The 27,063-nt window shown below is 34.0% G+C and overlaps 1 protein-coding gene across 2 annotated transcripts in view; it reads right to left on the reverse strand.

Moving 5' to 3' along the window:
• Window positions 1-27,063, reverse strand: part of LOC145277546 (hypoxia up-regulated protein 1-like) — a 145,298-nt gene that overhangs the window by 67,343 nt on the left and 50,892 nt on the right. For both annotated transcript variants that reach the window (XM_080129017.1, XM_080129016.1), the window contains exons 3-9: window positions 23,878-23,939; window positions 14,225-14,256; window positions 9,988-10,063; window positions 6,160-6,314; window positions 5,428-5,504; window positions 2,639-2,767; window positions 1,602-1,706 (exon numbers count right to left, since the gene is read on the reverse strand). In XM_080129017.1, the coding sequence (XP_079985143.1) occupies window positions 1,602-1,706; window positions 2,639-2,767; window positions 5,428-5,504; window positions 6,160-6,314; window positions 9,988-10,063; window positions 14,225-14,256; window positions 23,878-23,939 (636 nt within the window). The remainder of the gene's footprint in view (window positions 1-1,601; window positions 1,707-2,638; window positions 2,768-5,427; window positions 5,505-6,159; window positions 6,315-9,987; window positions 10,064-14,224; window positions 14,257-23,877; window positions 23,940-27,063) is intronic.

A 27,063-nucleotide genomic window follows, 5' to 3' on the forward strand; every position in this document is an offset into this window, starting at 1 on the left:
TCCCCCACTGAACCACGCGCTCGAGATCAGAGGAGAGAGAATCAGAGAACTTTGTCATTTACAGCCTTTGATGTGTTGCCGTAGATGGTCGTGTCATCAGCATAGATGTCAACGAATGATTTAAGTATGTGTTTAGGGAGGTCATTGATGTAGATCAGGAAGAGAGTTGGGCCCAGGATTGACCCCTGAGGGACTCCAGCACTGGAGTGTCACTAAGAAGGTTATTCCTGCTGAGCTGGTTGACTATTTCTCTATTTAATATAGATTCCAGCAACTTACTCATAACACACAGGAGACTTATTGGTCTGTACTGAGGGAGAGGACTTATCACCTGAATTCTTAAATACAGGGCAAACTGATGAGGTCTTCCAGGGAGTCGGAAAGCACTTAATCCTTCTTTTTTTTTAAACTCATAATATATACGAGTTGACAATTTAAATTCAAGTAATAAAAAAAAAAATAAAAATGAAGCAGTTGATAGTTTCTTTGAAGATTGTTCATGTAATGTAGAGGTCCAAGCACACTAAAGCCAATTCATTCAAGGAATTTCGTAGTTTCTCTTTTTTCTGTTACCACTTGCTTGTTGATAACGGAGTCCCAAAATCATTTGACAGGTGTGAACTGGGTGGGCTCTTAACAGTACTGACTGTCTGACTGACTAATGCCCAAAATAAAGTTGCTTTTATTTTCTGAGCCAGAGTTGGTTAGGGTTTTTTTTATCCAACCTGATTCATTAGAATGCTCTGTTGTTACCTATTTTGGGTGATAACGATCTTGGATTGTCATAAATGTAATCCCTGATCTTTACATATATTTTGTCAAACATGCAAATTTTTGTTAAACTTTAGAATATATACAGAATTTCAACTTTTTACTTAATTCACAGCGGTAGATTGCTCTTGTTCCATCAGTCATGACGGGATAGAAGTGTTAATTATATTATTTTTAACTATTATCACTTGTAATAGGAGTCGAACCATCAACCTCTAGAAAACATCATGACAAAGAGCTGTGTGTATGTCATTTCACATAAATTATCAATTCTCGTCTTAAACATCCTAAAATATTAGAAAAAGTAAACAATTTTCATCCCTCCAAGAATGTGTTGATTCAGGATAAATTATTTGTAATTTATTTCACGTGCCTTATGTTAAATACCATCAGAAATTTACAATTTTAGGATTAAAATCTCTAAAATGACATGACTAAACTAACCTATCCTTCGAAAGTCATCACCTTTCAATTATATCTAATAACAATGAGTCTTACATTAATTTTTGAAGTACAATATTGCTAAGTAACATTTAACAAAAGTTTGTCAACAGACAGAAATCTAGGATTCCAATTATCACAGAGTTTTTCATCAATAATTCCACATAGATAAATAATTAATATCCTTAATTTTATTACATCGAAAGGTATCTTTATGCAAAGTTTAGTACAATTCTAACCATCAGTTTTGGAACCTTATACCATCTCAAGGTTGCTTTGTGATAAATTTAGTGCAATAATGTAGATTAGTTTGGGAGCTAATAAATGGGCAATAAACAAAATTTACTTCACCTTGATACATATATGATATACATAAGTGTCAAACTTACCAACAACTGTTGCTGATGTGTAACTTGCTCCCATGTCATAAAACATAATGTACTTGGGTTTAGCATCAAAATCTTTCCTTCGGAAAACACCATAGTTCAAAGCCACTAAAAATAAAGTTTGAAAAAAAGAAAACTTTGAAAAGCAGCAAATGAAAATCTAAAAACTTACTAATAGGTATTTATAGGTAATGATTAAATAAATGCAACATCTAAAATTTATATAGCTTCCCTCTATGATGAAAAAATTTTTTTTAAATCTTTATATACATACAATATTTTCTTTTTGCTAAGGGTATGTCAAAAATCAAATTGATCAAGTAGTTTTATTTTTATAAAACAAATTATTCCCTTTCCATGTTTTCTAAAACTTAGCATAAGTTTAAATTATTTGGAATTATCTCCCTTGTCCTACAAAATGGCGTTTTTCTTTTTTTAAGACACCTACTTGGTCAAATTCCACCAGAGTAAATACAAGACTGTTACTTACTGGTACTTACCTCGTATGGTAGAGATCACCATGAGAATGAATAAAACCGTTTTATTGTTATGTTACGTGTGTTTGTTACATTTGTCAATGTGTGAATAAAACGTGTGTAAACGTATTTGGATGTACATTTCTGAATTTTTCAGATGAGAATTGCTTATTCATATTATTTGGATTCTTCAGATTACTGTTCTCATCTTGAGTCTCATTTTCACAATGTTTTGGTCGATGTAACCTCCGACCTTCTTCAGGTGTATCTTGTGTAACTCAGGAATCTGGACAGAATATCAAATGGAACTTTTTATTAACTTCAAGGGGTTAGCAGGTTCTCATTCCATCAGCCATATTTAGGTGTAGTTTCTCTTTATTATGTGTCTCCCATGGTGTTGAGTTCCATATATATCTTTTTCTTTTGCAGAGAGATAAAAATAATGAAAATAAATATAAAAATGAAGAAAAAGAAAAGTGAAGGCAGAGAGAGAGAGAGAGAGAGAGAGAGAGAGAGGTAAAAATAAAAAGAAAACAAATGAAAATAAGGAAAAGAAAAACGTACCTGCTGCATTGTCACTCATCAGTTGTAATAAATTTAATCCTGCAATCTGAGCAGCATCCCTCACAGCTTTTCTTTCTGCCTGATTGAAATGAGGCGGTACAGTTACTACAGCATCCTTAATTGGTTGTTCTGGGAACAAAGAAACAAAAGCAAATTTCATGCATGATGTAAAATAAGAAAAAAATGCAACCAGGATGCAATTCAGTTTTTAAAACAAACCTGACAGAACTTCACCTTCAACTTTTTAAAATATTGCTGGCTCAACTACAAATGCCTGGATGCAACACTGAAATCATGTTTCAACATTGCCGTTACGCATTCTTTTAATTAGATGTGGTACCAATTGCATACTTGTTTTTTTAAACTCTTACTACAAACAAAGTATATTGTCACTTCGATATAAGTAACTACTATTTGGGATCATATCTACAAGCGAGCCGTGGGGAATTGAGTAGGGAGATGTCTGTTCACATTACATTTAAACTTCTACAGGTGAATACAGTAAGAGAAGCAGAAAACAGGGAGGGAATCCTAAAATCTAGCAGTCTGAGGGAAGAAAGCGTTGGATTAGAAAGTTTTCCGGCATTTAAGGACAACAGTGAAGGGTTGAGATTTTGCTGCTTGTCAGGTTAGTGAGGAGTATCAACGTCAAGGGGGCACAAGTGCCAAGAGTTCATCAGAGTACATTCCTTTAGAGTGATTGTCAAACAGGCACAGCAATATGTAGTGATAGGGCTGGGGTTGGAGCTTAGTTAACAGTGTGAAATCTATTAAATTTAGAACTCTTGTACTCAGAAAAGAGAGGGATTGTGTTGTATGGTCATGTACAACGTGCCACTGCTTGCAGCAACTCCTATATGCGTTTGGATATCTCAAACACCAAAGAGCATGGCAGACTGCTGATGATGTAGTTCGAATGTCTAAGAAACAATATAAATGCATGCAACTTGCCCGATGTCAGCAACTTTGGACTGCATGGAAAGCAGGTGTAAAGTGTGGCTTGGTCGGCTGTTGCCTAAGAGACCAGAGAACTCGCAGCACACTAAATACTAAAATTGGCTTTTACCGATGTGGCTACGATCACGCAGATGTTATGGCATCACAAATTTAGTTATTTCAAACAAAAGATATGAACGATTAGTACATGCACTGTTTGCAAATCGCATCAAAACGCAGGTTTTTACCCCCCCCCCCCTCTTCAAAGAAGACATTTCTACATGAAATAATTCACCATTTTTCTAAATTTGGGATATTATTTGTTTGAGAGATTGCTCTTTCTAATGATGCCGAGTTGGTGCATTTACGATCCGCATGAGAAAAGCTTTTAACAGACATACAAACACATACACACAGGCAGTAATAAAAGATAAAAAAAAAAAAAAAAAAGAGACATGAAAGTATACACACAGATTTTTATCAAATTACCAAAGTTAAGCAACATTGAACCTGGCCAGTACTTATATGACTATGATTTGAAAATATCAGATATAAGTTTGGAAGTAGTTGTGAAGCCATTTTCTTTAATATATTAGAGAATGGTATGATCCCCCACCCCAACCCTGCCGACTAGGGATGAAATATTATGGTAAGCTAGACACTAAATTAACAGTTCTCTGCTACTTATACTAGTATTGATCCAGGTTGACAGATTCCTCCCTGTCACTGCACATAAGCAATGCTATATAAAAAGAAGTGCTGTTAGTGTTTGTACAACACTTGCTTCACTATTAACTCATTGCAGAGGCACACTGTCAGAGAGTATCCAATTGTCTTTTGTAACAGAAGGTCAATTATGAGTTTTTTTGTTATACAGTAGAACCCCGGGGATACGGTTCCCTTAGAATATGGCTTTTTCAGGTTATGATGTGGAATACAATGTTTTTCCAGCCCCTGGTTACGGTATTTGCCCTGCCCTACAGTTTTATTTATAATGCTATTTAATTATATACATGTGTATGATGTACAGTACTGTATTTTGTTACAAATTTTTAATGCCATATCCTGGGTTCTATTGAACATTACTCTAAATGGTCAAAACATAATCAGTAGTACATGGGCAAAAAGAAGTCACATCGATACCAAGGCGAGTCGTTAATCCACATGTCACAGTCTATCAACACTACTAACTAAACAGACCAGTTAACAGATAATCTTTTCATATACCACAAGGTAAAATACCAGGTTGGGAACTGGCACAGTCTATCCTTCTCTCAAAGGTAGATAGGGCTCTTTCAAGCTGTGATAGGCAACCCATCTAGTGATGGCATCATGATAAAAAATACCCTTGATAGCCCTGGCGAAGCATCAAGTATTCAGCTACAGACAAGATATGAATTACATCTACAAACTCGTGTAGGGAGTTCAATCTCGGATGTGGTCGCATGTTAGATTACGTTTCATATACTGAAAAGACAGTTATCTATCCTTTGTTCATATCAGGCCATTTTTTTTCAGATGTAAATAAAGATGACTGCCATGTTAGTCAAACCGTTGGCTGCCTCACCAAATAGACTTTGCAGTGTTTTGTGCCTGGGCAGTGATATTTAAAGATCTAACAATTGGCGGCAAAGATGAGATTCAAACTCAATCAGAGAGAGGTCATGATAATGCCAATTATCTAAGAAATCTGAAGAGCATGTTTGTAGCGACTGATAAGGTAGGACTAAATGCAAATTGATTCTTCTCAAGGTAACATATGTGCCAATTCTCATTAAACTATGAAGTGGCTCCAGCATATCTAATAAATAACAAATTAAAAACAAAGTAAAGAGCAGGAGAGGGTTACTTACCAGCATAATCTTCTGCCAGGTGCTTGCAATATTCAAGCAACATAGCCAACAATTCTTCTGGGCTGTAAAATGTTTCACTGTTGAACGAAAGAGATAATATGTAGTTATATTTAACAAACATTGAGCTTCTAAACTAAAAGGATTGGTATACACAAAGGGTGAAATATAATTGAAAAAGCATATTTTTCCCAAAACACATACATGTATATGTCTATACAATGAATAAAAATTTGGGCGTTGGTCCAGAACCCCCTTCACTTCCCTGAAAAAACAAAAATAAAGAAAAATATGTATCCGTAAAGCAAAGAAAATATTGTACACCAAAAATAATGTAAATTGATATAGTTTTTTTTTTTTAAACAGAAACACAATCTGAAGCAAATTTGAATTTTACCAATGCCCCCCACCCCATATTAAGAATGGCTTTCTAAAATCTTGCAATAGTCTTTCTTCCAACTGTTTTCAAGATGGCGTCAGATCTCTACTTGTCATTTAGCCACAAAATTTTATTTTCTACTTGATAAATTTAGAGATTTTTGGCGTACAATATTTTCTAGCTGTCATCGATACATACATCAGATTTTTTTTTCTTTATTTTTGTTTTTTCATAGGGAGAGAAAGTTTTGGACAAGCACCAAAATTTTTTTTTTTGTACATTTGGAACCCAAATTTTATTTTATTTCTTTTTTAAATTATCTAGAGTTTACAAAATTAAAGAAAAAATATACTCACTCATCTATTTTAAACAACACAGTCCCTCTCTTTTCATCTTTCACCAGGTTATAATATGGAAAGCGCTTTTGATAAGTTGCCACAGCTGGGTCCCCGAATTGTTTTCCAACAATATCAAGAAGAAACCAGTACCCAGTCAGTGGAAAACGAACTTGCTATAATAAAAAGACAACATTATAATCTATACATTTTAGGTGTGTAAAAGTTTCTATTTCAAATAACTTAATTCTCTTTCCACTTTTGGTAAATTTACATAGTGGAATGATAAAATTGTTGCCATAGAAAAGACAATATGATTCCATTTCCATTTGATGAAAACAGGTTTTCTTTTTTTGCTGCAGACTATCTACTAGTTGGCCAGTTGTGTACAAACCTCAAGAGTGATAGGAGCCTTCTATCATGTCTAAAGTGACACAATGCTCAACATGCAAGATCAGAGATGCACTGCTGTACAACTCATACTCTCTACTGATCTAAGTTATGACAACAGGACCATTGCCAGCACCCTCACAATGCATCACTGGATTGCCACAAAAAAAAAAAAACAAACAAACAGATGGGCTTGAGTGATGATGAAAACAACGTTTCTGGCCACAGTTATAGTTTTTGATGTGGTTTCAAGTGAGAGCTACATCATGCCACTTCACATCTTCAAAGTCAGCTTGAAAATCAACACCAAAGTGTACTTGGATGTGCTAAAGAGTGTAGTGATCCCATGGTGTAATGAAGTGGCTGCTGGCAGACACTGGGTGTGGCAGCAGGACTCCGTTTCGGCCCACAAATTCAAAGAGACTTCGGTTTGGCTTCAGAAGTAGTGCTATGACTTTGTACCTTTCTCTCACTGGCACCCACTCCTCTGCTGAACCTGCTGGACTACTTTGTTCATACATCAAGAACATCACCAACATAACCTCTCACAACACCAAAGCCAACCTGATCACTGCCATGTGCCAAGTATTCACCAAGCTCTCACCAACACTTCTGGAAAAGGTTTGCTCCCAGTTCCAGATTCATATCAAGGCGGCTACATTGAATAGAGGTCAGCTCTACTACATAACCAAATTACCTGAATTGATTTTTTTTAGTGAAAGTTTTAAAATAAAACTGTAGTGTTGTTTTCTTTAGGGCGACACTTATCATTCTGCCCTGTACAAGATTCTCAATATTTTGTAACCTTGTTTTATTTATTACTTATCATTTTCGTCTTTTTTTCAATTCCTATATTTCAACACCATATCTATCCCATCATGTTCACTTCACATATGACACAAATACAATGACTACTTTGCTAATTTTGTAGACAATATTTTAAATATTTAAATATTTTTTCTTAGAAAATTGACAAACAGCATTATCTAAATAAAAAATTAAAATTTCTTTTTTATTTCATAACTTAAAAAATTTTTGGACCAAGCAGGATATAAACATCTCAGCTGATGAAACAAAAGGAACTAATTTTGGTTGACACCAGTTTTAAACTTCGCACACAGCCTTTGTAAATAAATATAAAATAACCAACTTGTTCAGATTTTTGCCATAAAGATTAATCTTTTTTTATTTAGAATGCTTATTATATATATATACATATAACTACTTAATTTACTCACATAAAATTAATATATGAAAGTATAGATTTATGCGTAAACTTTAAGTATTTACTTCAAAAGTGCTCAATACATAGGTAGAGCTAGTTAGTAAGTTATAAAATGTATATGGCGATTAAGCTACACTGAATATTCCGCGTTTCATTCACTCTAGGATTCTTCAGGCTTATGCGCATAAGCCTGAAGAATCCTAGAGTGGATGAAACGCGGAATATTCAGTGTAGCTTAATCACCATATACATTTTATAACTTATATATACAGTGATGATCATATTTATTGGCACGGTAAAATAAAAGTTAAATTTTGTCTAATAAATTCTAAAAAAGGGATTAAATTAAAGAAAATAACAAAGTATATTATGTATTTTTAACTGGCCTTTCCGATGCAGCAATCGGATTTTTGAAAAAATAAATAACAAAGGAACAACAAACATAATTGCAAAAAACCCTTGTTCAAAATTATTGGCACGATTTATTTAATAATCAATTGTATAGCCTTTGGCCTTGATTACCTTCCTCAGTCGCTTTTCATAGTTTACAACCAAGTTGTTGCACTCTTCAGTAGTAATTTTAGCCCACTCTTCCTGACAATAATCCTCCAATTGAATAAGATTCTTAGGCTTCCTTTGCATTACCCTCAATTTTAATGTTCTCCATAAATTTTCAATTGGATTAAGGTCTGGGCTTTGTGATGGCCACTCCAAAACATTAATATGATTGTCCTCAAGCCATTTCTTAGTCAGTTTAGCCGAATGCTTTGGGTCATTATCTTGCATGAACCACCAACGACGACCAAGTGAGAGCTCTTTAGCAGAGTCTTTCAGGTTTTCATCCAATATTTTAACATAATCTTCCTTTTTTATGCTACCTGTGACCTTAACAAGTCGCCCTGGTCCAGAGGCAGCAAAGGATCCCCAAAACATCAAACTGCCTCCACCGTGCTTCACTGTGGGTATGGTGTTCTTAGGCAGGAAAGCTTCGCCAGATTTTCTGTAAATATAAGACACTTTATTATGGCCAAATAACTCTATTTTCGTTTCGTCAGTCCATAGAACACGTTTCCAGAATGCAACATCTTTATCAATATGACGTTTTGCAAAGGCTAGCCTTGCTTTCAGGTGCATAGGCTTCAATAAGGGAGTCTTTCTCGGACGACATGCTTTTAAACCAGCTCTCTTCAAAACTCTACCAACTGTATGTCGAGATACATTCACTCCAGAGGTGCTCTGTTCATCAACAATCTCCCCAACAGAGATCCTTGGGTTTTGTTTTACTTGTCGAACAATTTTCCGTTCATCTCTTGGGGAAAGAATCCTTTTTCTCCCTCTACCCTCTAAACTCATAACGTGGCCTTGCGATTTGAACTTGTTTATTATGGCTCTAACAGTGGATTTGGGAAGGTTTAGCTTCTTTGAAATCTTATCATAGCCCTCCCCATTGGTATGGCATGCTACAACAAGCTTCCTGACGTCTTCGCTGTGTTCCTTAGTTTTAACCATGGCGATTGAAAATTATAATTTAGTCACTTATAATAGTTTAAATAAATCGCTATCTAAAAATTATCTGAAAAAAATTATTCACTGAATTAGCGTTAAACAAGCATAATATGGCTATAAAAAAGTTCAGAAAGCACGTAAACCGGAAATTGATTGATATTATACTGATACTAAAAGAAAAACAAAGCCGTGCCAATAATTTTGAACAAGGGTTTTTTACAATTATGTTTGTTGTTCCTTTGTTATTTATTTTTTCTAAAATCCGATTGCTGCATCGGAAAGGCCAGTTAAAAATACATAATATACTTTGTTATTTTCTTTAATTTAATCCCTTTTTTAGAATTTATTAGACAAAATTTAACTTTTATTTTACCGTGCCAATAAATATGATCATCACTGTATATACAAACACAAAAAAAAAAAAAAAAAAAAAAAAACTTTAATAAAACTATTTAAACCAAACTTTTTAATGATAGGCATTTTAGTTTTTAAATAAGGAAAAACCAGCTGTTCCAATCCACAATGGTATATTTTGAGAGGGAGGATATGTAAAAAAAAATACTCAAGTTATTAATTTTGGAGAGGCATTTTTATTTTTAAATTACAAAAAAACTCAAATCTTTACAATTAATCATCTTTCATTCTTGTTAGCTCTTTACATCAAGTGGCTTCATGCCTTGTTGTCTCAAACGATTTTCATAACAAAATTCAATAAAATTAAAACTTACCGTTGTCTTAGCCATCTCAGAAAATTCTCTTTCATTCCGTAAGCTAACCATTGCAACCGTTTTTCGTTTGGACTCTCTGGCAAAAAAGAAATATATTTGTTGCTTTTTTAATTGCAAAAAGATCAAGATATAACAGCCACATTTTATTCATTGTTTAACAGAATTAAATTGATTCAGTTTTCAAATTTAAGAGATTGGATGATGTGAAAGACTATGTAGTGGATAAACAGAGAAAACAAGTAGACTATGGAATGAAGGAATGCATCAACATGTCGCATACAACGTATTTATAGTCATTTCATAAGTTCTGAATTTGTATTTAAGGTTTGTTTTAGATTGATGTCCAAAAAACAAGCCAAAACTATATAAATAATCCCCGACTGATGCCTTTGTCGTGTTTTTGTGGTGGGATTGGAAAGAGTCATGTGGTTAACCTTATAGCTGATTATCTCAAGCGAACACTTTCTACCAAGGATATGGAACAATTTCCACTAGTACTACAACCAGTAAAATAAACGGCATCACACTTCACACAGCTTTTCATCTTCCTATTTTTCATGGCAGATCAAGAAAGACCCTTTCTGATAGAACTTCAAATGATCTACGTACAAAGAACAATCATTTGAAGGTTCTCATCACTGATGAAATCTTCATGACTACCTATGAACACTAGCTGAGAGTTTATTATTTAAACTCCTCAGCCTAACATTCACAGATAACAAACATGAATTGGAATAAATGCGTAGTCAATTCGAATTGTAAAACAAATCCGAATTGACATGTTCTTATTTACTTGCTTCCCCACGAGAGTATAGTAGGATAAAGGTAAAATCTTCATGTATAGAAGGCACTTAAAAAAAAAAAAAAAAAAAAGAGTTGCCTGCTTACTAGTTTATAACCTAATATTGTAAACCAATCGCATATATTAAAAGTTCAATCTGCGAATATATAATCAATACTTGTGAAATTGAGTCTATAAGAGTAACTTCCTTGTACTGTTAGCCAAAATCAGTCATAAGAACTGTTACCTATTTTGACCATTTAAACTTCTGGCCTGTAGTAAAACATTTGGTTAAAATAGCTAAATGACACTGTTTCATGACAAATGATGCCTTAATTTTAAAAAATTTGGTACCATTTAAAACCTATTTGGGCACAAGTATGAATTTTAGGAGAACAATAAAAATTAGCTCCAAAAGGTGTGTTTTTCACCCCTAAAACACCCTGGAGCTCAAACCTTAGAATTTTCACAGGGTCAAATATTACGTTTCCAGATGCATATCTATGTGATCTTGCTTTTAGGTAATTTTCAGCAAAATATAATGGTCAAATAAGATTCTATGTCCCACAAAGTGCTATTTTTGGCAATTTGACCCCTTTTAACCTCCTGGGGATGCAACTAGAATTTTTATCAAAGAATGTTACATTTCCTCCCTTGGGTAGTTGTAACTTCATGCAAAATTTCAGAAAAATGTAAGGAGTAGTTATTGAGAATTTTGGGAACGAACGGATGAGGGTGAATTCTAAGGTCCAAATCCGACTAAGTCGGTGGACCAATAAAGAAAATGGGTGTTTATATCAGTAAAAATTGCATTTCAAGTAAAAACACTGAAATACTTATATATGATATAGAAATAAGTATCCCCAGCAAAAATCAGGAAAAAAAACTTGAACATACTTGGCTTTTATACAGATAGAGAATTGCATTAGCAGTGAGATATCTACTGGAGTGATAGAATGATCCTACCATTTTTCCAGCAGCCTTGGCAACGGCTTGATGTACGTGTTCCATCTCAGATCAGAAGTAAAGGTTAGACTCAGAAGCTTGTCAAAACATGGAGCCTCCCCAAGATGAGCTATTCATTTGAATTGATGCCAGACGGGGATCAGAGCATTGATAATGTAAAGATAGAAGCTTGGTTTTAGATGCATTAAAACCAATCAACCACCTCTTTCCCCACTGCACCACATGCTCAAGATCAAAGGAGATAGAATCAGAGAGAACTTGGTCATTTATGGCTTTTGAAGTGTTGCCATAGATGGTAGTGTCATCAGCATAAATGTCTATGAATGATCTTAGGATGTAATTTGGGAGATCATTGATGTAGATCAGGAGAAGAGTTGGGCCGAGGATGGGCCCCTGAAGGACTCAAGCATTAATACTGTGAGCTTTTGATTTCTGCCCATCAACGACTACTGTTATGAACCTATCAGAGAGAAATGATTTAATAATTGAAAAGACATTTCCAGCTATACCGTAACCGGCGATTTTGTGGAGTAAACTTTATGCTATACTCTATATGTCAAGAGCAATTGCGCTAGAAATTAAGCCTCCGTCAAGAGAGTCACTAATCCTATGAGATAACTGTTAGCACATCTGCTGTAGATCTAGCAAAAGGGAAACGATACTGCATATCATTAAGAATGTTATTTTTGCTGAGGTGGTTGACTACTTCTCTATTTAACACAGATTCCACTTATACACACAGAAGACTTATAGGTCTGTATTGAGAGGAAGATGACGGATCACTTGAATTTTTAAATACAGGACATACTAATAAGATTTTTCCAGGATGTTGGGAAGCAATTCTCTTTAAGACAATGTTTATGGGGGCTACTTCTGATTGAAGCTTTTTCAGCACTATAATTGGAATGCTGTCAGGGCCAGTTGCTTTACTGGAATCGAGGTTTTTAGACTGTGTAGCATTGGAACAGATACTACACTTTGTTCCTAGCCAAAAAAGCCAAGGAAAGTGGAAAGTTTAAGAGTTCTTATTGTCATTTTAGTTACTTCTTTCACAAGTATCTCTTTGATTTCTGCTAATGTCTACGTGACTAGGAAGCCAAACCAGGACTACCACTTTGTTAGTGTCCATCAGAGAGTGGCATACTTCCAACACTTATGTAAGGATGATTTGGACTTCCTCTTCCAATTATTGCCAGTCTAGACAACGAGAGAGAAAATTATGCATTTTCTTTTCCTTTTGCGCTTTATCATTTCTAGTTTCAGTTTGGGGTATAATTTGAAGGATGATTTAATGATTGTGTGCGTTTCCATTTCATCTATAGTGATCATAGAAGAGATTATCAAGTTTTGTTAAATATTCTTTTTTTTTTTTTTAACGAGTGACTTACAAAGTTTGCTTTAGTCCAATCAATTTTTAAACAGTTGTCATTTTGGTTTTATTTTCAAAGAAAATCTGAATAGTTTCTGCCACATTGATCATCATGAACTCACCAGTGGAAATCCATGAAGAGTGATTGATGTGCATCAGACTATGTCAACAGCAGATGTTGCAGCTTATGCAAATGTTTTGTTTTTTTTTGTTAAAAATAGATCTGATAATACCAAAGATTCTATAGTTTTCCAAATTTAACTGATGTTGCTACTACCCCACATTTTGCCATCGGTATTCAAATCTCTCGCTAATGAAAAAGAGAGAAAAAGCCTTCCACAATTAAGAGATAGAATTTTGCTGCTAGTCAGGTGGGTCCAGGTGGAGTGGGGCATTTATATATGTGTGTGGGGGGGGGCATATGTCCAGCAAGTTTAGAACATATTCCATAGAAATACTTGTAAAACAAGCACAGGGATGCAACACTGCAGTGATGCAACCGAGGCTGGAATTTGGCAGACAGCATGGAATTTATTTTATACTTTCAATTTCGTCACTTTCTTCTATGTTAAACTAGATTCAAGGATTTACATGGATTTTCTCTGGTGGCATGATGCTGCAATTTTCATTTAGTTGGGGAATTTTCATTTATTTTCATTTTATTCTACACACAACCATGATGGAGAAAGAAACACAGGATATGAAAAGTAAAGGAAGAATATAGCAGCTGTGCAATATTTTTTTGCTTGATTCTTTTCATATGGCATAATCACATCGAGCCTGATCAGTACTAAAATGGGTGACTATTTGGGAATTTTGAGTATTGTATGTGCTCTCCGTTTATCTCAGTATTGTTTACAGTCGTCTTGGATTTATTGTCACTGGACTCAAACAATGCCAATTCAGGAGAGGTTTGGTTGAAGATTGCGCAACCTTTGCACCATAATTACATGCACAGCTAACCTTATAGAGAGTGTCCATTGTCTTTAGAGACTGAACGAAGATGATTCTTTTTGGTTCAAGTTAAAAATCCACGTTAATTTCTTTTTAATGTATTTTTTCAACAACAAATTAAACAATTATGATAACGTTTAAAAAAAAAAAATCTAAAATTTACTTACTTATTTAATACAATCTCCATGGGAACACCAGGCTGAAAAAAAAAAAAAATCCAATAAAAAAATTCATAAAAATGCAGCTTATCTTTTTTAAGAGAAATAATAAGTGAATTGTTGAATCAGATCAATAGTAATTCATAGAGATTACATCTGTGGTAATAAATGTTAATGGATAGAACCCGTACAGTCTCGACCTACATTTTGTTGTCATGATGCAATCTATAAATGATTTTTAAAAAGTCTGGTTTCTGTTTTTGATGATTGTCATAAATACAAACTTTGGTAGGAATATATCTCAGTTGTAATGAAGTTTGTTTCTTTAAATTCCAATCTCACTACACAATATAATGTATGGTATCAATTTAGATGAGGATTGATAATTTGTATAATTAGGATAATTCAGACTACTGTTCTCATCTTGAGGATTATTATACATTTCTGCCAATGCAACTTATGAACTTCTTCAGGTGTATTCTGTCAAATTGTTCAAGCCTCAGTGCAGGCGATACGAATACAATATGGTCATGGCTGATGCAACAAAAGCATGCTACTCTCATGGATTAAATAAAGTGTTTGATTTGAAATTTTGTGCAGATTCCGAAATTCAACAAGATACACCTGAAGAAGGTTGGAGGTTACATCGGCTGAAACATTGTGTGAATAACATTCAAGATGAGAACAGTAGTTTAAATAGCTTAATATAAGTTACCCAGGAGTTTTTTTTGTTTTTTTTTAACTTTTATTTGTCTTTTTTTAACTATGCTATTCATCTTTGTTATGTTCGCAAATTATTCTTTTAATAATATTTAGTTATCTTTGATTATTATGATATTGTTTGGACATTAAAATACTAACTGAACCAAATTGTTATAAAACTATAATTTTGATAAGTTAATGTTTTAATTTCTACTTATAAAAATATTGGATATACATAGCTTTTTAAAACTTTCAATCTTTTAATACATAATGACTTGTCAAGAATTTTAAAACTAGAAATAATTTTTTATTCTACAGTTTAAATGTTTCCAAATTTTTAAGGGTCACAAAATTATTACTTTTTTTTTAACAGAAAGATTAAAATGGTTGACTTCTTTACAAAACCGAAATGTATTCTGAGGGATTTAATTTAATGAAATCATTTTTTAAAATTAGATTTCAAATATTTTACAGAACTGTATTTTTGATTTTAATAAATATTCAAATATTAAATGTGCAGTTATAAAAGCAACATTGGCAAGAAACATTATTATATGGAGATTAATACTGTTGCCACTGTCAACAAGTTATTTATCATTTAAAATAGATCGAAATAACTATCTAACAAAATATCACTTTCATATAATAGCTTACGCACATAATGATAAAAAATAGGTTTTAATAATTGTCCAGAAATATTGATTTCTATTTTCATGCTTAAATAGCAACAGCTGCGGAAAAAATTCAAGAAGTCATTATTAATAAATAAATAAAAAAATAAATAAAAGAAACAAAAAACTAAATTTTTTTTGTATTATTTGGATTATTCAGACTTCTGTTCTTATCTTTAGTATTATCTTCACGTTTTGGTCAATGTAACCTCTGACCTTTTCAGGTGTATCTTGTCAAACTCGAGAATCTGCACAGAATTTCGAATGGAACCCTTTAATTCATGGAGGTAGGATGTTCTCATTCCATCTGACATAACTGGATACAAGTCCTAAGTAATTCGCAATTATATTTTGAGTGTCGCCTGCACTGAAGATTAAACATTCCACCTCCAGAAATATAACTTTATAATATTAGCAAATACATTAATCCACTATGCCATGGGTCCTTGCGGACAAATAACACTCAAGTTAAGAATAGTAGTCTGAAGAATCTAAATATGAACAATCAATCCTCATCTCAAAAAATCAGAAACTTAAATGGTTTTATTTTTTTCAAATTACTTCAATTTAGCCAGAAAACCTGCAGAACACAACGGACACAACTTGCTAGTCCTCCTAGATTTAGCACCATTTTGTAATATGTTTAGCATGACAAGAAGAAGAAATTATTGTCCTCTGATGCCACTACTTTTCCTTCTCTTGTTCTGCTTCATTTTTTCATTTCCTTTGTTTTCACTTCTTGAAGCGATTCTTACAGAAACATGGAATTACAGATAACCATTATCTGCAATGATATCCACAAAACTGGGTCACATGACCAATCTACAATTAAAAAGTAATTGAGCGTTCATTCACCACTCAGAACGCTTTCCTCATAATTTATTAAGACAAGTCTAGGAGCCGATATGGTCCCATTTATAGCAGTTGCAGGAGGGACCTCTTGTTTATATGTATGTGTAGTCCTTTTTATAATTATTAGATCGAAATTATTTTTTATAATAATTGAGGAAAAGCTTCAAGTGTTCTACATCTAACTTTAAAAACTCTGATCCATTCTGCTAACATGATCATATCAACAAAGTCTCTCCTACTTTTATAATTATCAGAGAGAAGCAGTTCTTTCATAACGACTGAGCATACAGCAGTTCTTTCATAACGACCAGGCATACAGCAGTTCTTTCATAACAACCAGGCATACAGCAGTTCTTTCATAACAACCAGGCATACAGCAGTTCTTTCATAACAACCAGGCATACAGCAGTTCTTTCATAACAACCAGGCATACAGCAGTTCTTTCATAACAACCAGGCATACAGCAGTTCTTTCATAACAACCAGGCATACAGCAGTTCTTTCATAACAACCAGGCATACAGCAGTTCTTTCATAACAACCAGGGATATTATAACACATGAGGATAAAGCAGTTCTTTTATAATGATCGGCAATAAAGCAGTTCTTTTATAATGTCGTTATAAAAGAACTGCTTTATCCCGTCAAGAGATAAAGCAGTTCTTTTATAATGACAAGTGATAAAGCAGTTCTTTTATAACGATCGGGGATAAAAATGTTTTTCCATGAAAAACCTATTTTGTTTACATCTGCATTATTTTGCATTCGACAAATCATGTATTGGTTTGGCTTAGAGATTTATAACTGTGTGGAAGTTAGGACGCAACAGCACAGAGTCAAATCAATACAATCATGTCTAATAGGTAATTGTGGGGAGTTTAGTAGAGAGATGATTGTTTACATTACATTTAAACTTCTGCATGCTCGTACAGTCAAAAAAGCAGGAAACAGAGAGGGAATGCCATAATCTGGCAGTCTGTGAGAAGAAATTAGAGTAGAAGGCTTTCTGGCATCTAGGACCTCAACAATTTAGAGGTGGGATTTTGTCGCTTGTTGGGACTATGTACATCAAAGGGGAATAAGTGCTGCGAATTCATCAGAATATCTATCTTCTATATATATAAAAGCGAAAATGTGTGTATGTAAGTATGTATGTATGTATGTATGTGTGTTTGTGTGTCCGCTAAAAACTTTTGACAGACAGAACAAAAATTCACAAACTTGGTATCATATTGAAGCTCCATCCTTCGCCCGAAAAATATCGAAAAATTGGCCAAAATCGTTAATTTTTTCACCCCGAAATCGACAATTTTCTACATGGAGGGGGAGGGGGTCAACAAAAACCGTGCTCTTCCGACGACGACCGGTTCTACGCATGCGTCAGATGACGTCATGACCTGATTTAGTTTAAATAGGTGAAGAACTGATTAAATTTCATGTACGTTGCGTTAGCTCAGTTGGTTATCGCGTTGGGTCATTATCTAAACGTTTTGGGTTCGAATCGTGGTGCGAGATGTCTTTTTTTTTTTTCGATTTTTTAAATTTAAATATTGAACCAGTGTTATTTAAGCCATTTTTCACGTAACGTTCATTTTTCTGGTTTTTTTTTACTTCGCTTATTCTTAGGTTTTCATTAACACCTCCACCCCCGACCACACATCCAAAAACACCCGGGTACCCACCGATTTTTTAAATTTCAATATCGAAACAGGCTTATTTAAGCCATTTTTCATGTGTTTTTTTTTTGGGGGGGGGGGGGGTTAACATTCATTTTTCTGTGTTCATCTTTGCTTTTTTGATTTTTACATTTAACATCGTTCGTTTGCCGTACGTTAGTTTTTTTTTTTTTTCTCGATGTTTTGATTACCCCCCCCCCCCGCTTCGTTTTTCTTTTTTACTTTGCTTATTCTTAGGTTTTCATTAACACCCCCACCCCCTCCAAACACCTGGGCAACGCCAGGTACCCCCCGCTTTATTTTTCAGATAAGTTTTAACGTTCATTTTTCTTTTTGTTTTTCAGATTTTTACATTTAACATCGTTCGTTTGCCTTACGTTAGTTTTTTTTTGTGTTTTTTTTTTTTTTCGCTTTAATTTACCCGACTTTTACAAGCTATTTTCGAGATATTTTTTGATTGCCACGTAGCGGGGAAAACAGAAACTGGCTTCCAGCGCAAAACTAGGTCAAACATCACACAACTTGACGTTGTCGTACCTGCTAATTTCGGTTTACAAACGTCAAATTAACACACTTATCTATTCATCTGTTCCCGTGGTCGAGATGGTTAGGTCGCAGGGGTTTTTTTTCCCCCCATTTCCTTTCCACCTCTGTGTCAAAGGTTTGGGGTTCAAGCCTACTCTTCTACTAAAACTTTTTTTCTTTTACACCTCCAAACACCCGGCGAATGTTTTTTTTTTTTTTTTTTTTAACAGGGTTGTTTTAATCTACCCCCCACCCCCCAACACACATCTCCAAACACCCGGGCAACGCTGGGTACTCCCACTAGTCTATATATATAAAAGGCAAAATGTGTGTGACCATTTCGTGTATGTCTGGCAAAGGCTTTTCTCGCACACGGTCCTGGGTGGGGGGGTGGAGGGTTGGGGGTAACGATACCTTACAAGTATTTATATACGCCCTAGATAATAATATCTAGGATTTGGGAAACTGCGTCGCATCTAGATTTATTTACATCGACTTTTACAAAATTATTGCTATTTTGGCTTCTCGCGTGTTGATTGGGCTTTTTCGTATAAAAACGAAACTAATCCAAAGGCTAACCATCGTCCTCGGCATCGCGCCGGGAAACGTCCAGAAGCAATCAGCTTTGATCAATGTGGGGACAAAGTCCTCTCATATCAGACAATTGCTAATCAATCTGGAAAATGGGGAGCTGGTTTCGCCCTCCCTAACATTTGTTGGGGGGAAAAAACTTGGGTAAACAAACCCAAGTTAAGTTAACTGCATGACTTCTATTTGACCTCAATAATTAGGTCAAATAGAAGCAGAGTTAACTTTTATTGCTGCCAGTCAATAGTTAAATAAATTCAAACATATTTCTCTTGTATGTCTCTGTGGCCCAGTGGTTAACGTCGTACGTTTTTTTTTTCACACTTTCATTTCCAACTTTGCCTCAAGAGTTTGGGTTCGATCCTCCTACTCACCTACCAAAAAATTTTTTTTTATTTTAACCCCCACCCACCCCCGGAGTTTTGATTTACCCAAAACCACACACACCTCAAAACACCCGGGCATCGCCGGGTACCCCCCACTAGTATTCTATTAAAGTACTTGTAACAGATACAAAGATGCAACATTGCAGCGATGCAACAGAGGTTCGAATGATGTCGACAGTACAGGACCCATTATATTGACGACTCTTTTGGACACGGTCTAAGAGGGACAGACTAGCAGTAGAAGTACCAGCCCAAATGTGGCAACAATACTCCATGCATGGGTGAATGGTAGCTTTGTAGCAGTATAGAATACTCTCAGGTGTGGGTAATTTTCTAAGATGAAAAAAAAAAAACAAAAAAAAAAAACAACATTTGCAAACCCAAAGTGCCAGTTATAAGGAATTATAAGTAGACAACATATAAAGCAAGATGTGAAATACTTAACATTATCTCTGATGGATATGATCCCATCGACAGGTTTAGACGCACACATGTAACGCTGCAACAGTTTCAACATATGCACCCGCACAGATGTTGAAACTCAGATTAAAAAATGAACATTAAAAGAAAATAATATAAATCTTTGCAACTAAATGCAAAGTTTGGATTATTCAGACTATCATTCTCATCTTAGACGTTATTCTCACATTTCAAACAATGTATTCTCTCATATTCTTCAGGTGCATCTTACCAAACACTGGAATCTATACAGAAATAATTAAGCGATAGATAATCAGTTTTAAGTAAGAGTCTTTTGGAAGTGAATGGTACCATCTTCACTGCAACCGATACTAATTATGAATGAAATAAAAATTACTTAAGACTTCTATCTGGTCATGCCTGATAGAATAAGAATAATCTACCCAAGTATTGTTTTTTTTTTTTACAATAATGTGTTAAATATAATTAAGGTTATTCCAGACAAAAAAGTTTCCAGTATTCAAATCTTATGTTACATCAACATCAAAAAATAATCTCCATCATGAAACGGGCCAAATATTTTAGACAAGACTATCTTACAAATAAGACAGAAACAGAGAATACAAATCCGTTATGGAAATAGCCCAGAAGACTTGCCAAAAATACATCAAGACTTTCCATTGTTAAACCTAGAAGAATGGACCAACTAGCAGTATGCCAAGTATTTTCTGGATGAATTAACCTAGGAATATATAGATAAGGAAGGCTCTGTAGACTAGGTGGCTTAGAAGAGGATAGCAACATTGTGATCAAGAGAGGATGACAACGACTATTCATGATTAAGGTTTAATAACCAACGCTTTTAAAAAGATTAGTGATTTCAGCAATGACAAGAAGTGCAGGTTCTGCCACACAGAAACAGTGCGAGTCACCTGACATCCAGTTGCAGGGTTCAGCTGGAGAACAGTTACTACACAATGCGACACAATGGAGCATCAGAATATCTCCACTGGACCATCTGTAAAAAGTTGAGTATTGAATGTAGTAGTAACAAGTTCTGAGAAAATATACCAGTTGAAGTCATACATCATCCACTATAACTATGCAATTTCTATATTTCTAAATACCTAAAAAAAAAACAAAGCTATTTGATCTGACAGTGATACGGGACAAGAAGGAAAAAGAAGCAACCTTAGAAGTTAGTGTCCCCAATGATGCTGGATTAAACAAAGTTTAGAGGGAAAAGCTAACGAAGTACCAAAATCTGATATTCTGATGTTCTGATATTCTGATATGAAAATAAATTGGAATTTTGGGAAGATCTCCATCATTCCATTCTAGGGGCAACCAGATGAAAAAGAACTTCAGAAACTTCCTGGTGAATATAACTGGTGAGCCAAGTGCAAGAGAGATACAAACAATTGCACTTAAAGGGACGGTTTGAATCTTAAGCACTTTCGATTGGAATGTATGAAATAGCAGGTGAATGTCTGGTATTCGGTAGGATGCCACATCCCCAGCTAAAACAAAAGATTAAAAAAAAAAAATTTCTTAGAGAATGCAATCCACTTCTTGAGGTTAATATAACATTTCTAGATGACATCTTCAATATGGCTCTGGTTCATATCAAACATATGACTTACAAAATGAATGGTAAAACACGGATAAAATTAGGTCTTACCTCACTTGATCAATCTAATACACTGCATTGGCATGTGAAATTAGTTATCAAATGCGCGAGAAAACCTTGTTTGGGATGGCATTTCACAACTAAATGAGGAATAAATTCATGTGTTGTACTGTAGTTAATATTGTAGCAAACGAGCAAAGTTACTTATATTTCTTGATACAACCAGAAGTAATCTTTTCCATTCCAACTCAATTGACCTTCAAATTGCTATTATCCTTAAAAGATGCAGATTTGATTTGTCAAAGAAAAAGAGGATCAGATTCATCAATTACAGGATTGTTCTATGATTTTGTATGCGATGAATGTACAGTGGCACATGAAACATCTGAAGCTCAAGATAAAAATACTGCGCAATCTCAAGACGTGATGTTGTAATAGATGGCATCACACTATCAGTATAACTAGGAAAACAGCATATTCTTTTCATTGTTTTTACTCTCGAGTATATATCTGACACAATCAACCGAGAAACACATCACGCTACATAAAAGCATATCAATGGATATATACCTGGGAATGAAAACAAGGAAAAGAATATGCTGTTGTCATAGCTCTACTTATCAAGTAACTTTCAAAAAACACTCATTTGTTCCCTGTGGAAGTTCCGCTGATGAACTCAATTCTTGCAGTAAATTGTCATATTTGTGAAAGTATATAAAGACTATAACATTATCTACAAACGTGTGCGTTTCAATATTGAACCAATGGCTGTTGAATTTGCCTCCCTACTTATTTTTATAATTAACTAGCAGCGTGGGGATGTTACCTGGTTATAAAATACGGTAAAAAAAAAAAAAAAGAAAAAAAAAGAATGGACTTGGGTGCCATCTTATCGTGTTATTAAAAAAAAAAAGAAAAAAAAATACTGTGTGGTGGACGCACATAAAAAATTGAGAATTCTAAAAGATAGGAGAGAAAAAAAAAATGAAAGAAAAAAAAAAAAGCCTTGTGCTATGCACTAACTTGCATAACTTTAGTTATGCAAGCGAACATGATCAGACCACGAGAACACATGTTATAACATTGCAAATTTAGCTTTTTAAATTGAAAAAAAATGAAACAACGAATCAACTAGTCGCGCATACGGGATTAACAAACAGTGTCGAAACCAAGGTTTTAACCGACCCCCCCCACCTCACTTCAAAACAGAATGATATTTTTGCATGAAATAATTGACAATTTTGTTACTATTGCAGGTATTGCATGGTTTTATCATTCACAAAACTTAGTTGTGAATGGAAAGAGCAATTTTAACTCCAGAAAATAACATGGTACATATCAATCAATCAATAACAGCTTGATGAAATTAAAGATGATAACTGGATACCCAATAATGCTTCTCTGGAATATTGATGCTTCGAAGCTATACTATATGAACCATCATAGTTAAGTTATAACAATTTACCGAATTTACATTACTAACGATTACTATATTGTCCAATTCTACTATACACTCTTTAACCCTTATCCTTGAATGGCCTCTTGGCTTTTATAAGTGGTAATGCCTATGTAAAAAAAAAAAACAGGGGTATTAGTATAGTTAAAAACTTGCCATATGTAATGATATTTTCATTGTACAATCTGTTAAGACGTTCAGTTTGGAAGCATAACTTTAATGTTTTATCACAAACTTCAGCTTTATTATAATAGATGAAATTTGTTTTATCACCAGAGAAAAATAAATATTCTTATGACATATTTATGTTTGCTTTTTTTTATTACATACATCTAGGCAAATTGCCCTGCTCCTCAATGTTAGAATTATACGAAAAAAAAAAAAAAAAAAAGAAATCAGCAACTAATCAAATGATATTTGCATATATATATATATATAAAGCATTCTTTTTCTAAGTTGTTAGTCTCAATTTTTCTATCTTTAGGGAAATCCCAAGTTGAAAAAGAAATCAATAAAAAGGTGGAACAAAGGTTGAAAGGTTGGAATGCAAGCATTCAATCAAATTGTTGATGAATTAAGTCAATGCCAATAAGCAGAGTTTGTGAATTATTTTGGAAATATGCCAACCAAATAAACATTTCCTTTTCTACTCTATTTCCACAAATTCTCTTAAACGTCATTCTAAAAGAAATTTTTTTAAATGAAAGGCAACACGCCATTTTTCATGCTTTCTTAAATTGTACGCAGAAGATTACTTACCTTGACGATTGCAATCTTCATAAACTGATTGCCCAAATCTACAGACATCACAGCTATACTTTCTGTAAAGAAAAAACAAAAAGATTAAAACAACATGCTGAGAATATTTAAATATATTGATTTGTGTCTTATGACATAGTAATCACTTTTATGATTAAAAAACTATTGTAAACGATTTATTGTATACGATTAGTTGAACACAAGTTGCCATTTTCCTCCATGTTTGAGGGATTTGTAGGTTCATACCTTCGCTAGCAATATCAATACAGAAATGAGCATAGTAAATAAAATTTGAACTTTACATAGATCCCATTAAATCAATCAAACCTCGCTCATCTATATATATAAAAGCGAAAATGTGTGTATGTATGTATGTTTGTATGTATGTGTGTGTGTGTGTGTGTGTTCGCTAAAAACTTTCGACAGACAACAAAAATTCACAAACTTGGTATCATATTGAAGCTCCATCCTTCGCCCGAAAAATATAAAAAAATTAGGCAAAAACGTTAATTTTTTTCACCCCGAAATCGATTTTTACATTTAACATCGTTTGTTTGCCTTATGTTAGTTTTTTTTGTGTTTTTTTTTTCGATGTTTTGATTACCCCCCCCCCCCTTCCCCAGGTACCCCCCCTCCCCCGCTTTCTGTTTCTGTTTTCCTTTTTTACTTCGCTTATTCTTACATTTACATTAACAACCACACACACTTACAAACACTCTGGCAATTCTGAATTTTCGCAAAGGTCTTCAATTCCGATTCATTTTCTTTGCATTAAAAATAAATTAAACTAATTATATCCCACATTACTCACCCTTACACCGAGCATAAAAATATATGATTCTACACATCAAATCCAACACTGGTAACTTGGTCAAGTGGCATAATGCTTATTGATGAAAACTACGCCATCCAAAGAAAAGCAAATTTAATCTTCTTTAGATATTCTTTAGAAGTAATATGCTTTTGAAGTTTAAATGTGGCGCTAATTCACCAGGTACAATGCTTTATCCATAAAATTGACATTAGATAAGTTAAATTCAATTATAGTCAGAATTTTAGTGTAGCCACATAATGTAAGGTCTTAAGAAAAAAAGAGTGCTATGGATTCACATTTCATGGCCATTGAGACAATAACGAGATTGTTTAGGCATGCAGCTTGGCACCTGGAAGCAAAACTAATCCAGAAGATGTTTCTCTCACTGTTTTTTTTTTTTTCCCCCTGGTTGGCACAAATGCGCTAATGGGTAGTTGAAGACCTGACTGATGACAATCAAAGACAACCTAGCCGCACTACAGGGAGTTGGTTTTCAATGATGGAATTAGAATTAGCTCACCATATATAATGTGATCTATTTTAAGATTAGCAAAAGTGGGTGGTGATGGTTGAAGACACTATATTTACTTGGAAAGAAGCTAGCTCAACATGACCAGGGTGATAGCATTTACAAGATTGTTTCATAAAAACAATTTTCTTTCAGTTATTAGTATTATACAAAAAAAAAAAAAATTAAGTAAATGGTTTAATTTAAATTCTACATAATTTCTAATTTCAGTAGTAGTATCATTAGCACTGGGCACAAATCACTAGTCTTCATCTTTAAGTCTTTTTTTTTTTTTTTTTTTTAACAACTCACGTTAATCCCTAACAAATTATATCGCCACTTGGACACAAGGGGTTACTATTTAGGACCATGCCAAAGGAAGATTAACAAGATGTTGATTTATGTTACATTTAAACTTCTGCATATTAGTACAGTCAAGAAAGCAGGTAGCAGGAAGGGAATTCCAAAGTCTAGCTATTCGAGGGAAGAAACTATTGGAGTAGAAATCTTTCTGGCATTTAGGGACCTCAACAGTAAAGGGGTGTGATTTTGTTGCTAAGCAGGTTTGTCGGGGATATGTACGTTGAGGGGACACAAGTGCAATGAGTTTATCAGAGCACATTCTATTAAAAAGTCTTGCCATATCTAGTCACACTGAGGAGTTGAAAACAATGAAACAAACATCTGTGGATAATCATATTACATAAAAACACACACACACACACATATATATATATATTTCAATAAATATTAATATTTTTATACCTATAGACATTAGTGTTTCATGCTTACACAATCATCAGTGCAGGAAGTGATAGTTACTGCTGGTTGAAAGATTGAAACCCAGTCAACAAAGTCATCCTTGGCTTTGCGGGCTAGAGGCTAGGATTCTTGTTTATGACAAAGCGTGTGAGTATCGAAAAGAATATTTATAAATAATTATATATAAGTGTGTGTTTCATTACAGTTGGCATGGAATTATTGATTAAAATAAAAAAATGCCTAAGGACGCAAAGAAATAAAAATGTTGATATTTAATTTACATTTAATTTCCAACAGTCCAAGGAAACCAATGATTCATTTGTTGAATAAAATTAACTTTCAATTTTACAAATTATTCTAAAGCCAAATTGACTTTTAATGCACAAACATGTTTGCCATAAATCAACGCACAAATAGGAATGCAAGCTTAATTAGTTCCAAGTATCAGCTGTGATGATTATGGGATTGAAAGTAGAAACAAAATTAAATATGGCTATACACGACTAAAACTGATCTTACTTGTTAGAGTGTAGTAGTTTCAAAGTAGTGAGAAAAAAAAAAAAATGGAGTTATGTCACAAGATGAGTTTCATTTTTTTGAACAGTTGCCAAAACCTGCCATTGAATTTTTACAATACCCCTTATTTTTAAATATATATTAGCAGGTTGCCCAGCATTGCTAGGTCATAAGATACGCTTAAATATATTTTAATTCATACAGATTACGTATTTATTATTATAGAGACAATCCGCTTTCATTTATTATATTGAACCTAAAATCAAAACTAAAAAAATATACATATGATTTGAGTGTAATCAGGTAGAATGAAAACCAAAACACACAACTCTCAACCCTCATTCCTTAGCTTCTGAGTGACATATATATATATGTAATTCACCCGTCATCTCTTTAAAAAGATGGAATCGCCCAACCATGAAGACAAGATGCAAGCAAGCAAGCCTATAAACAGTTTACTTATATCACAAATGAAACTTAGCATGTGTTACACATTTTTTTTCCATTGCTGACACAATTTATTGAATTTACTTACTTTCAGATATCCCTCATTACAAGAAAAAAGATTGCAAAAAATTTCATGTAC

The sequence above is a fragment of the Euprymna scolopes genome, chromosome 6 (assembly GCF_053919585.1).
Source record: "Euprymna scolopes isolate OS-2025 chromosome 6, ASM5391958v1, whole genome shotgun sequence".
NCBI classification, from domain to species: Eukaryota; Metazoa; Mollusca; class Cephalopoda; order Sepiida; family Sepiolidae; genus Euprymna; species Euprymna scolopes.